At 40.3% G+C, this 12,503-nt stretch overlaps 1 protein-coding gene across 1 annotated transcript; it reads left to right on the top strand.

Annotated features, from left to right (window-relative positions):
* Positions 1-633: 633 nt before the first annotated feature.
* Positions 634-10,384, top strand: syce3 (synaptonemal complex central element protein 3). The gene is made up of 3 exons (XM_043704117.1): positions 634-789; positions 1,938-2,040; positions 10,109-10,384. The coding sequence occupies exons 1-3, from the start codon at positions 634-636 to the stop codon at positions 10,276-10,278; spliced, it is 429 nt and encodes a 142-aa protein (XP_043560052.1). The 3' UTR covers positions 10,279-10,384.
* Positions 10,385-12,503: the final 2,119 nt, after the last annotated feature.

Genomic DNA, 12,503 nt, shown 5'->3' with positions numbered 1-12,503 from the left:
GAAGAGATGTGCTGAGAACATTGTTGACCACGTGGGAGGGGAAATTGCAGACCTTGAAGTAGGGGGCCATCTGGGATATTCTGGAGTGCAACTGATCCTCCTGGGAGCAGATGTGGCAGATGCAGAGGAATTGGGAGTAAGGGGTAGCATTTTTACAGGTGGGGGCTGGAAAAAGGTGTAGTCCAGGTAGCTGTGGAAGTCAGTGGGTTTGAAGTGGATGTCCACGTTGAGTAAGTTGCTGGAAATAGAGATGGAGAGGTCCAGGAAGGGGAGAGAGGTGTCCAAGATTGTCCAGTTGAACTTGAGGTCAGGGTGAAAGGTATTTGTGAAATTGATGAACTGTTCACCCTCCTCGTTGGAGCATGAGGGCGCTGATACAGTCATTGATGTAGCCAAGATAAAAGGTGGGGAATGGTGCCAGTGCAACTGGAAGATGGACTGTTGCACATACCCGATGATAATGCATTCATAGCTGGGGCCCATGTGGGTGCCCTTTGATCTGAAGTGGGAGGATTCGATGTAGAAATTATTGATGGTGAGGAACAGTTCAGCTACTTGAATGAGTGTGTCAGTGGAAGGGTACTGGTTGAGTCGGCAGGAGATGTAGAAACGGAGGGCTTGGAAGCCTTCATCATGGCGGACGGATGTGTACAGGGACTGAGTGTCCGTGATGAAGATGAGGCATTGGGGACCGGGGAACCAAAAGTCATGCAGGAGGTCGAGTGCGTGGGTGGTGTCCCGAATGTATGTGGGGAAATCCTAGACCAAGGGGGAAAGGACGGTGTCAAGGTATGCGGAGATAAGTTCAGTGGGGCAGGAATAGTGAAATCACTGTCAAGCTGCTACCTGATGCAAGCTTAAAACTCGCTGGCTGTTCTGTGAGAAACCAAGGCTACTGAAAAGGCCTATAAAGGTAGCTATAGACTCAGAATATATTGCTAGAATGATTTTCCTGGCTGACTGAATGTAGTGTATTGAAAGGGGAGAGAGAATGCCGGAGAGAACTGAGGAATGCAAATAATCTGTCACGGTCAACACAGTAAATGGAAATTTTTTTACACGTGAATGTTTGCAGAACTCAATTTTTGGTGTAAATCTTAATAGAAATAAAGCCGATCCATTAATATGTGGTGTTGGAGGAAGCATGTTGGAAAAGTAAAGCGTTGACTCTGAAAAACCACAAAGAATTAATTGTCAGCTAGGCAAGTATAATGTTAAAAATAAGGACTGCACTTAATTTAACTTCGGCATTTTGAAAAGATTACCTGAAAGGTTTTCCAGATTAGGAATGAAACTCTGAGAGAGGGAACTAAACATGGGATTTTTAATTGAAGTTTTCCTTTAGTGCACATTTCAAATTAGAAGTGAGAAGTTGGACTGTTTCTTGGATGTTGCATTTATGTTCTAAAAAGATCTGTTCACATAAGTTTGTTTTGCTTTTTAATAAGCTTTGCATATGGTTTGCTCATTTGTTCTGTGCTAGATAATTACATTGAGGATCATCTAGTACCTTGGGTGTTTGTAAACCTTTATATTTGATAATACAAACAGCAGGCATCTGACAGTCATTGGAATTTTATGTACCACAATCCTTCCCTGCAACTCCCCCCCCCCCCCCCCCCCCCCCCCAACCCCCCACAGAACTCCGAGTCCTAACCACCACTATATTTGCAGCCCCAGAAATGTTTGCTGTGGAGTGTTATAAAAGAAAGAAAAATTCCAGAGGCCTGTGATTATTTTTGAGGTCATTTCCACCTAGACACAAAATTGTTGTGTACTAAAATTCTTAAGAACTGAGAAAGTGCCAATCAGACTTGTTACAATGTCAGAAGAACGATTCACAAATGTCAGTCACTAATACTGTTAAGTTCTTAAGTGTATTCTAAAATATTGTTAAATTATTTCTGAGAATTATTGTGATCTCAATTTTTTTGTAGATGGCAGAAGGCATACCATGTACTCATGAAGACATCATAAAATTACTTGAAGATACACGGGTTGAATTAGAAGAAATGTTAAATGAGTTGGAGATGTTGTCAGGTGCAGTTTGATACTGCTGTTATTGGATATTAGTATGTTTTGTGAGAAATATAGTATCCATATTTTAATCAGATTCCAGCATGTGAGAGAAAGAATTTTGGAATTTGAGAGATTCGGGGAACTGTGGATCACAACTGTCTGTGTGGAGTTTGCACATTCTCTCTATGTCTGCGTAGGTTTCCGCTGGGTGCTCCAGTTTTCTTCCACAGTCCAAAGATGTGCAGGTTAGGTAGGTTGGCCATGCTAAGTTGCCCAAAGTGTCCAGGGACATGCAGGCTGAGTGAGTTAACCATGGGAAATGCTGGGTTACAGGGATAGGGTAGAGGGGTGGGTGTGGGTGGGATGCTCTTCAGAGGGTTGGTATAGACTTGATGTGTTTAAGGACCTACTTCCACACTGTCGGGATTCTGTGTATTCTATATAATTGAAGTTGTGACATCCCTGAGGAAGTGATCCTCTGGTTAATAACACTAAAAGAGAGGATGCAAGATCCCAAAGCATTGGACTAATTCCTATATTGGGAATGAAGTGGGACAACACACCTGCTGCACAATTGGGATCTGGTATATTGAGCAAACCAAGCACCTTAACCAGACTATTTAATTGTCATCTTGTTGGATCTTGCTTTATCAAATTAACTGCCAAAGTTGCCCACTTAACAGTGAAATGGCTTCAAAAATAACTAATTAACTGTGAAGGTTTTTTTGAGAATGTGTGACTACGTTATAAACGGAAGTTCTTTATTTCTGCAAAGCAACACTCAGTTAATGACAAAATGTTGCACATGCTGGAAATCTGAAACATGCACAGAGAATGCTGGAGAAACTTCAGATTTAGATTTAGGTTTTATTGTGATATGCACTTAACTGCAGGAGTACAGTGAAAAGTGTACAATGTTGCCATTCCCGACACTTTTAAGTACAAAGGTATGTGTAAGTACAAAATTTTCTGTGCAAAAATAGAAAATAAAGAATGAAGTTCATCACTATTTCTTAATTTTTTACCTTATACTAAGAATAACTGTAAAGTTGCAAGTTAAACATTAGTCCTTTCCGAAGCGATGGGCCTGCAGTCCCTCTACTCTAGGCTTTCCCCATGCCGACTCGCTCACCTCAGTACCAGGCATGCTTTCACCAGCACTGGGCTAAGCTCCATCCAAGCTTGCCAGTCACTTTGTCGCCAACTGCCATGTGTCCTAGCCACTGCCACACTTGTTGCCACCGCTGCTTCCATAACCGAGCTCTCTCCAGAAGGTAACTTAGCCGGTCTGGCAGCATCTGTAAAGAGAGAAACAAAGTTAATGTCCCAAATCTGTTATTACTTCTTCAGAACTCCACTCTGAAGTGCAATGTTAAAAATCACACACCAGGTTATAGTTCAACAGGTTTAATTGGAAGCATACTAGCTTTCAGAGCATTGCTCCGAAAGCTAGTGTGCTTCCAATTAAACCTGTTGGACTATAACCTGGTGTTGTGTGATTTTTAACTTTGTACATCCCAGTCCAACACCGGCATCTCCAAATCCTGAAGTGCAACACTCACATTCTAGTTTGAACTGTAAAATGTGATTCTGTTATTGAGTTTAGCAATACCACCATCTTGTGATGGAACTCAAGAATTACAGCAATATAACCAAACTTAGTATTTTTAGTTCAATTTGATGCACTGCATGAACTCACCTGTGTTGTTTGGCACCAACTCCTAAAGCCATGACGTCTCCCACCCTGAAGGACAAGGAACATACATGTAAGCACCTGCATGTTCCCACTAAGCCACACACTATCCTGAGTTGAAATAATATTATCCTAAATGATCAGGATAGGGCAGTGAAGTGTTGTATACATGGACTTTAGAAAAGCATTTGACAAGGTCCTTAATGGTATGCTGGTCCAGAAGATTAAATTACATGAGAAACACAGTGAGTTGCTAAGTTGAATACAAGAGTGGCTTGATCACAGCAGAAAAGAGTACTTTTGGAGGGTTTTTTTTCTGACTGGAGGTCTGTGACCAGCAGTGTTCCACAACCCAAGCAATGATGAAGTTGTGGGTAGTGTGGAAAGTTGTCAAAGGATACAGCAAGATACATATCAATTAGAAAGTTGGAAGGGTAATGGTTGATGGAGTTTAATCTTGACAAATGTGAGATGTTATGTTTTGGGAGTCATATGCAAGAGACAAGTATGCAGCAAACAAAGGGATCTTGTCCATTGTTTCTTCAAAGTGGCAACACAAGTGAATAAGGTGGTAAAGAAGGCTTGCTTGCCATCGTCAATCAGGACACTGAATATAAAAGTTGGCAAGTCATGTTGCAGCCGTACAAAACTTGCCACATTATAGGAGGGATTTGAAGAGGTTAACTGAGATGTTAATTGGATTAGAGTGTATTATCTATAAGGAGAGTTTGAACAAAGTTGAATTGCTTTCACTGGAGCTTCAGAGATTGTGGGTGACCAGATAGAAGTATATAAAATGATGAGAGGCATGGATAGGGAAGATAGTTGGAGCCTTTTTTCCAGGTTGGAAATGTCAAATACGAGGGACATAAGTTTAAGGTGAGAGGGAGAAGTTTAAAGGAGATATGTGAGGCAAGTTTTTTTTAAACAGAAAGTGGTATGTGTCTGGAACATGCTGTCAGGGAAGGTGATATAAGTAGATACAGTAACAATGTTTGAAAGGCATTTAGATTGATACATAAATAGGCAGGGTGATTAGAGGGATGCGCATCACGTGCAGATGGATGAGATTAGTATTGAATGGCATCATTCTTGGTGCAAGCATGGGCCAATAGGCCTGTTCTTGTTGTTATGCCATGGTGAACCCCTCTGTTAATTCAACCAAACACCCAGAAAATCTCACCTTGCCTTGTAATCTAGTAAAATATGAGTGACAGAGAACTCCGAAATTTCACTATTTAAAGAAAATAACATCAGCTTATTTTTTAACTCTAAAAGTGAAACATTAAACAACAAATATTCACAACTTGAAGCTCCCTTTTCTCCTAACTGCTTATTACCTGCCTCCAACTCCATAACAATATGCTGTTTCAATAATACACTTTTTACAATTACATTTTGCTACTGAATTCTCTGGGTCGTCATCTTCATTTTTACTGCAAGTATGTTTCATATGTAAAGGTACCTTTGATAGAAGATTGTTTCCTAATTTCTTGGATCGGTCTTGATGGCCATTGCTCTCTCTGAATTTTCAAAAGGTTTGCATTTTTATATCCCTAATATCAGACCATCTTCTTGGTTCACTGTTGGCAAAACAATAAATTCAAACTTGATTGGGTTTTAGTATCCTGGGGCATAATTTTAAATGATTGGTTAAATTCAAATTATTGTCAAAACAGCAATCAAAACTCAGGTATCCATTTCATAGCCAAATGTTACATATTTTCAATTTTCCAGTACATTCTGGAACTGTCATCTAGTCAGAGACACAGGTGCTTGTAATCTCTCAGTTCAGAACAGTATTCACTCTCTCTTAAAGGTACAGTACATACCTTCAACTTCATAATACTGTGCTGTCCTGTTTGTTCTATGTTCCTTCATCATCGCTGGATTAAATCCTTGTACTTGCTTCCTATCAGCATTGTGGCTGCACTACACCATGATTGGAATGCAACATTTCAAGAATGCAACTCCTTCAAGGATACTTAAGTATGGGCAACGAATGATAGCCAGCAATGCTCATATCTCATGAATGATTAAAAATAATTAAAATTGTGTGCATCAAAGTAACAAGAGGAGACATCTATTAGATACGTGGTGACTGTCACATGCCAGGGCATTGCTACATTTAGTCAAATAGCCTTTGGAAAATTTTCTGTGTCACATCTATAACTTTATGGAAAAGTTTGTTCCATCACTTATAGAACATAGAACATTACAGCACAGTACAGACCCTTCGGCCCTCGATGTTGTGCTGACCTGTGAAACCAATCTGAAGCTCATCTAACCTACACTATTCCACTTTCATTCATATGTCTATCCAATGACTATTTAAATGCCTTTAAATTTAGTGATTCTACTACTATTGCAGGCAGGCCGTTCCTCGCCTCTACTTCTGTCTGAGTAAAGAAACTAATTCTGACATCTGTCCTATATCTATCACCCCTCAATTTAAAGCTATGTCCCCTCGTGCTAGCCTTCACCATTCAAGGAAAAAGGCTGTCACTGTCCACCCTATCTAACCCTCTCATTATCTTCTACTTCTCAATTAAGTCACCTCTCAACCTTCTCTCTAACAAAAACAGCCTCAAGTCCCTCAGCCTTTTCTTGTAAGACCTTCTCTCCATACTACGCAACATCCTAGTAAATCTCCTCTGAACCCTTTCCAAAGCTTCCACATCCTTCCTATAATGCGGTGACCAGAACTGTACACAATACCCCATCTGCGGCCACACCAGAGTTTTGTACAGCTGCAGCATGACCTCATGGCTCCGAAACTCAATCGGTCTACCGTATGCCTTCTTAACAACCCTATCAACCTGGGTGACAACTTTCAGAGATCTAATTACATGGACACCGAGATCTCTCTGTTCATCTACACTACCAAGAACCTTACCATAAGCCCAGTATTCTGCATTCCTGTTACTCCTTCCAAAGTGAATCACCTCACATTTTTCTGCATTAAACTCCATTTGCCAACTCTCAGCCCAGCTCTGCAACTTCCCTGTGTCCCTCTGTAACCTACAACATCCTTCGGCACTGTCTACAACTCTAACAACCTTAGTGTGATCTGCAAATTTACTTACCCATCCACCTATGCCCTCATCCAGGCCATTAATAAAAATGTCAAACAGCAGTGGACCCAAAACCGATCCTTGTGGTACACCACTAGTAACTGATCTCCAGTATGAATATTTCCCATCTGGAATATTTCATCCTCTGTCTTTTTTAAGCTAGCCAATTTCTGATCCAAACCATTAAATCACCCTCAATCCCATGCCTCCGTATTTTGTGCAATAGCCTACCATGGGAAACCTTAACAAACGCCTTATTAAAATGCATATGCACCACATCAACCGCTTTACCCTGAACCACCTGTTTGGTTACCTTCACAAAGGTTGACTATCCCTAATCAACTTATTTCTTTCTAGACGATTATAAATCCTATCTCTTATAACCATTTCCAACACCTTACTCACAACCAAAGCAAGGCTCACTGGTCTATATTTACCAGAATTGACTCTCCTCCCCTTTTTGAACATGGAACAACATTTGCTAACCTCTAGTCTTCTAACACTAATCCTATAGACAATGACAACATAATGATTAAAGCCAAAGGCTCTGTAATCTCCTCCCTGGCTTCCCTGAGAATCCTAGGATAAATCCAATCTGGCCCACAGGACTAATCTGTTTTCACACTTTCCAGAATTGCCAATACCTTTTCCTTGTGAACCTCAATCCCATCTAGTCTGGTAGCCTGTATCTCAGTATTTTTCTCGACAACATTGTCTTTTTCCTGTGTGAATACAGATGAAAAATATTCATTTAACGCTTCCCCTATCTCCTCAGACTCCATACACAACTTCCCACTACTATCCTTGATTGGTTCTAATCTTATTCTAGTCATTCTTCTATTCTTGATATACCTATAGAAAGCCTTAGGATATTCCTTGATCCTATCCACCAATGACTTCTCATGTCCTCACCTGGCTCTTCTTAGCTGTCTTTTTAGGTCTTTCTTGGCTAAATTGTAACTCCCAAGCACCCTAACTGAGCCTTCACAACTCATCCAAACATTAGCCTCCTTCTCCCTCTGGACAAGAGCTTCAACTTCTTTAGTAAACCATGGTTTCCTTGCTTGACAACTTCCTCTCTGTCTGACAGGTACATACTTATCAAGCACTGGCTGTTCCTTGAATAAGTTCCACATTTCAATTGTGCCCATCCCCTGCAGTTTCCTTGCCCATCCTATGCATCCTATGTCTTGCCTAATCGCATCATAATAGCCTTTCCCCCAGCTATAATGCTTGCCCTCTGCTATATATCTATCTCTTTCCATCGCTAAGGTAAACATATCTGAATTGTGGTCACTATCACCAAAGTGCTCACCTACCTCCAAATCTAACACCTGGCCGGGTTCATTACCCAGTACCGAATCCAATGTGGCCACCCCTCTTGTTGACACATCTGTATACTGTGTCAGGAAACCCTCCTGCACACATTGGACAAAAACTGACTCATCTAAAGCACTTGAACTACAGTATTCCCAGTCAATATTTGGAAAGTTAAAGTCCCCCATAAAACTACCCTGTCACTCTCACCCCTATCAAGAATCATCTTTGCTTCCCTTTCCTCTACATCTATGGGACTATTCGAAGGCCTGTAGAAAACCTGCAACAAGGTGACCTCTCCTTACCTGTTTCTAACCTCAGCCCCTACTACCTCAGTAGATGAGTACTCAAACGTCCTTTCTACCACCGTAATACTGTCCTTGATTAACAATGCCACACCTCCCCGCCTTTTACCAGCTTCTCTGTTCTTACTGAAACATCTGAATCCCGGAATCTGCAATAACCATTCCTGTCCCTGCTCTACCCACGTCTCCGAAATGGCCACAACATCGAAATCCCAGGTACCAACCCATGTTGCAAGTTCACCCATCTTACTCCGGATGCTCCTGACATTGAAGTAGACACACTTCAAACAACTTCTTGCATTCCAGTGCTCTCTTGTGACCTTGAAAGCTTATTTCTGACCTCACTACTCCCAACCTCTTGAATAGTGGAAGTACAATTTAGGTTCCCATCCCCCTGCTAATCATCTATTTGTCTACTGTTTTTAAGCAGTACATTTTTAAACCTGTCATTTTCCTTCCTGCTATACTGTTCCCGAAACTCCTATTCTGTTCTCTCATTGTCTTTCAACAAAACAAAGCATTTGTGCCCTGAGCACTAATTTAAAGTGTTCTTCTACGCTTACAGGATGTTGCACTGGTCTCTCCTGATGTCCCCTTTCTTCAACCTGCATGATGTTCACTTTCTCTAATTAACTCTATTTCATCACTGTTTTCAGTCTTTTTTCTGTAGAAGTGACTGAAACATTGATGAAAAGAAAAGGCTAGAGCATAGCACATTCAGAACCAATTGGTGGAAAAAAATGTACATCCATTAATTTTAATCTTGCTTTCAACACCTGCATAAGTCTTTCAATGAATCATTTTCACACACTTGGTTTGTACTTTGTTGAACTTGTCTGTGTTTCTAGATTTGGTTGTGACCCAATCATCAAGTAAATGTTGGTATTCATCCATTAAGGAGCTGAGTCCATATGCTGCATAAAGGTCAGAAACAGCCTAAAAGTTGATGGCCTCAGAAATCTTTCACAATGTCCTAACAGTTAAATTCATGAAGCAGCAGAGCATGACTGGTTGAAGGTGGGAAGAGGGATTACAGATGTGGACCGTACTGCCTTTTGTCTTCCTCTGAAACCAATCTAAGTAAAAATGATGGAGGGTGGCCATCCCACTGGATTCAAATTTTGTCCCTTTTTGTGGATGGGACAAAAATAGCTTTAATACCGGCACTACTGTTCACAATAGCATCAAAACAGCAGCAACTTACTTTCTGTCTTTAACATTAACTCTGGACCTTTTGGACCACATGGTGGAACTTGTTGCCGTGGTTTTGTCACAAAACAAATAAGCTGACGAATCCTATGAGTATCCAAAGCCAAGATCTTTTTGCACTGAGTCTGGTACTTAGCCAAATTGCATACCTAATCACTTCTAAGATTTGTACATTTTCTAGACTTGGTTTGTGCATTCTTGAAAATGTGCTTCTTGTGTGGATATTGGTATATTGTGCATAAGAATCTGAAGACACAGCAAATAATTAAAGATGTAAGAAAAGCTATTCAGATCTGCACCACTAAAATGCTCAGTAAAAAAGGTGTGACTTGAGACTTTTTAATTATATTCACGAAAATGAGGATTGAAAACATAACTGAATCGTGCGGCAGTAATTATATTTATTTTGCAGATGTTAAGAAAACTGCTAGATTAGGCAAGAATTCTTTTTCCATCTTTTGCTAATTAAATTATTTGTTAACATTTTCTAGTGCAAGCAACTTGTATGACCTATGACATAGTTATCCTACGTACAGACCCTTCCGTTGTGGAATCAATGATGCGATTGAATGAAGCATATCTGAACTGCAAAGAGTCAGTGGCAAAGGACTACATGGAAATGCTAACTGAACCTAAAAAAAATGAGTCAGAAACTGTTTGACACAAAAAAAAGCATAATCATTTAAATTTTGCATTCTGTATTCTGCCATTTTTGACTCACTAATGTTGTTACTTATTCAGTGGATCCAGCACTATTCAACTTGGTGGAGCTGCCAACTTTGATATATGCATGGCATACATCAATTTGTGTATTGTACTGACACTTCTGATTTATTTTATTGATATTAAAAGCTTCATAATTATTGATTGGACTCTGTTGTTTTGAGCAGACAATTTTAGGGAGTTGGGAAGTGTATTTAAACAGTATAAATTCAAATAATCATTGGAACTTTAATATCATTATCATCAGAAGGATAACTTTTCACTGCTTTAGTGAAAATTGGTAGTTTAATGTACAGAAGGAAATCTGCAATGCTAATTTTGCATCCTTTTAACAGGTCTAGGAATTTATGAAGAAACATAGGCTTTTATGAGATGCAAACTAGGTGTACAATATTATTGTAGTGCAGCGTTAGTGCCTTACCTCTGAGCCAGGAGACCTGGGTTCAGCTTCTACCTGTCCTAAGGTTTGCCATAACATTCCTGAACAGGTTGATAAGAAAATACTTGCAATACTGTAATTCTTTCTGTTGTCATCATTATATTTTTCCTGAGCAGAACTTTAAGATGACCAAACAGGTGGATGAAGGAAAAGTGGTTGATGTGGTGTATCTGGATCTTAGTAAGGCATTTGGTAAGGTTCCCCATGCTAAGCTATTGCACAAAATGCAAGGGACTGAGACTGATTTAGCAGTTTGGATCAGAAATTGGCCCTCTGCAAGAAGACAGAGGGTTGTGGTTGATGGGAAATATTTATCCTGGAGTTCAGTTACTAGTGGTGTCATGCAAGGATCTATTTTGGGTCCACTGCTGTTTGTCATTTTTATAAATGACCTGGATGAGGGCATAGAAGAATGGGTTAGTAAACTTGTGGGAGACACTAAGGTCGTTAGAGTTTTGAATAATGCCGAAGGATGTTGTAGATTACAGAGGAACATAGATAAGCTACAGAACTGGACTGAGAGATGGCAAATGGAGTTTAATACGGAAAAGTGTGAGGAAATTAACTTTGGAAGGAGTAACAGGAATGTAGAGTACTGGACTAAAGGTAAGATTCTTGGTAGTGTAGATGAGCAGAGAGATCTCGGTGTCCAGGTACATAGATCCTTGAAAGTTGCCACCCGGATTGATAGAGTTGTTAAGAAGGTATATGGTGTGTTAGCTTTTATTGGTAGAGGGATTGAGGTTCGGAACCTTGAGGTCATGCTGCACACTTGGACTATTGTGTACAGTTCTGGTCACCACATTATAGGAAGAATGTGGAAGCTTTAGAAAGGGTTCAGAGGAGACTTACTAGGATGTTGCCTGTTATGGAAGGAAGGTCTTGCGAGGAAAGGCTGAGGGACTTGAGGCAGGTTTCGTTAGAGAGAAGAAAGTTGAGCGGTGACTTAATTGAGATATATAAGGTAATCAGAGGTGTTTTTTTAGGTTGGACTGTGAGAGCCTTTCCTCGGATGGTGATGGCTAGCACAAGGGGACATAGCTTTAAATTTAGGGGTGATAGATAAAGGACAGATGTCAGAGGTAGTTTGTTTACTCAGAGAATAATCGGGGCATGGAATGACCTGCCTGCAATAGTAATAGACTCGCTAACTTTAATGGCATTTAAATGGTCATTGGATAGGCATATGGACGAGAATGAAATACTGTAGGTTGGATGGGCTTCAGATTGGTTTCACAGGTTGGCACAACTTTGAGGGCCGAAGGGCCTGTATGAGCTGTAATGTTCTATGTTTATGTGCTAACTGCAATTTATGTACTCTGGGATATAATTAACTCCTATTCTGTTTCTCTCAGTTTCTGAGAGGCTGTTCTGACTGTCAGCTGGAACCTTGTGGGACTGAAGTCAATCTATTTGCTTGAGTTACATGATGCAGTAGTTGCAACTTAGTATTATCTTAAATATTTCAACATGATTCTGTCTGTTTTCTGTTGTGTACACAGTGGAAAGAAATTGTAGGAGATTCTGGATATGGAATAACACATTTGCTGACAACTATGTGAACTATGAAGACCCTGTCAATCTAACCTGCCAGCATCTGGAACAGAAACCATGTCGTGCAATAGTACGGTTACGTTTATGGAGTCTCTACAGCAGAGTTACTTGGACTTGCCGCATTGTCTAGGGTACAACGAATGTGTTTAGCCCTCCTTCACTATACTCTG

This window comes from Chiloscyllium plagiosum, chromosome 14 (genome assembly GCF_004010195.1).
Source record: "Chiloscyllium plagiosum isolate BGI_BamShark_2017 chromosome 14, ASM401019v2, whole genome shotgun sequence".
In the NCBI taxonomy this organism is placed as follows: Eukaryota; Metazoa; Chordata; class Chondrichthyes; order Orectolobiformes; family Hemiscylliidae; genus Chiloscyllium; species Chiloscyllium plagiosum.
Note: the sequence above shows the minus strand (reverse complement) of the source record. Positions and strands in the feature narration are given on the sequence as shown.

Coding starts and splice junctions, on each gene's coding strand:
- syce3 (XM_043704117.1), top strand. CDS start 634: ATGGCGGACGGATGTGTACAGGGACTGAGTGTCCGTGATGAAGATGAG. Junction 790..1,937: donor GGGGAAAGGACGGTGTCAAG/GTATGCGGAGAT, acceptor ATTTTTTTGTAG/ATGGCAGAAGGCATACCATG. Junction 2,041..10,108: donor TGAGTTGGAGATGTTGTCAG/GTGCAGTTTGAT, acceptor AACATTTTCTAG/TGCAAGCAACTTGTATGACC.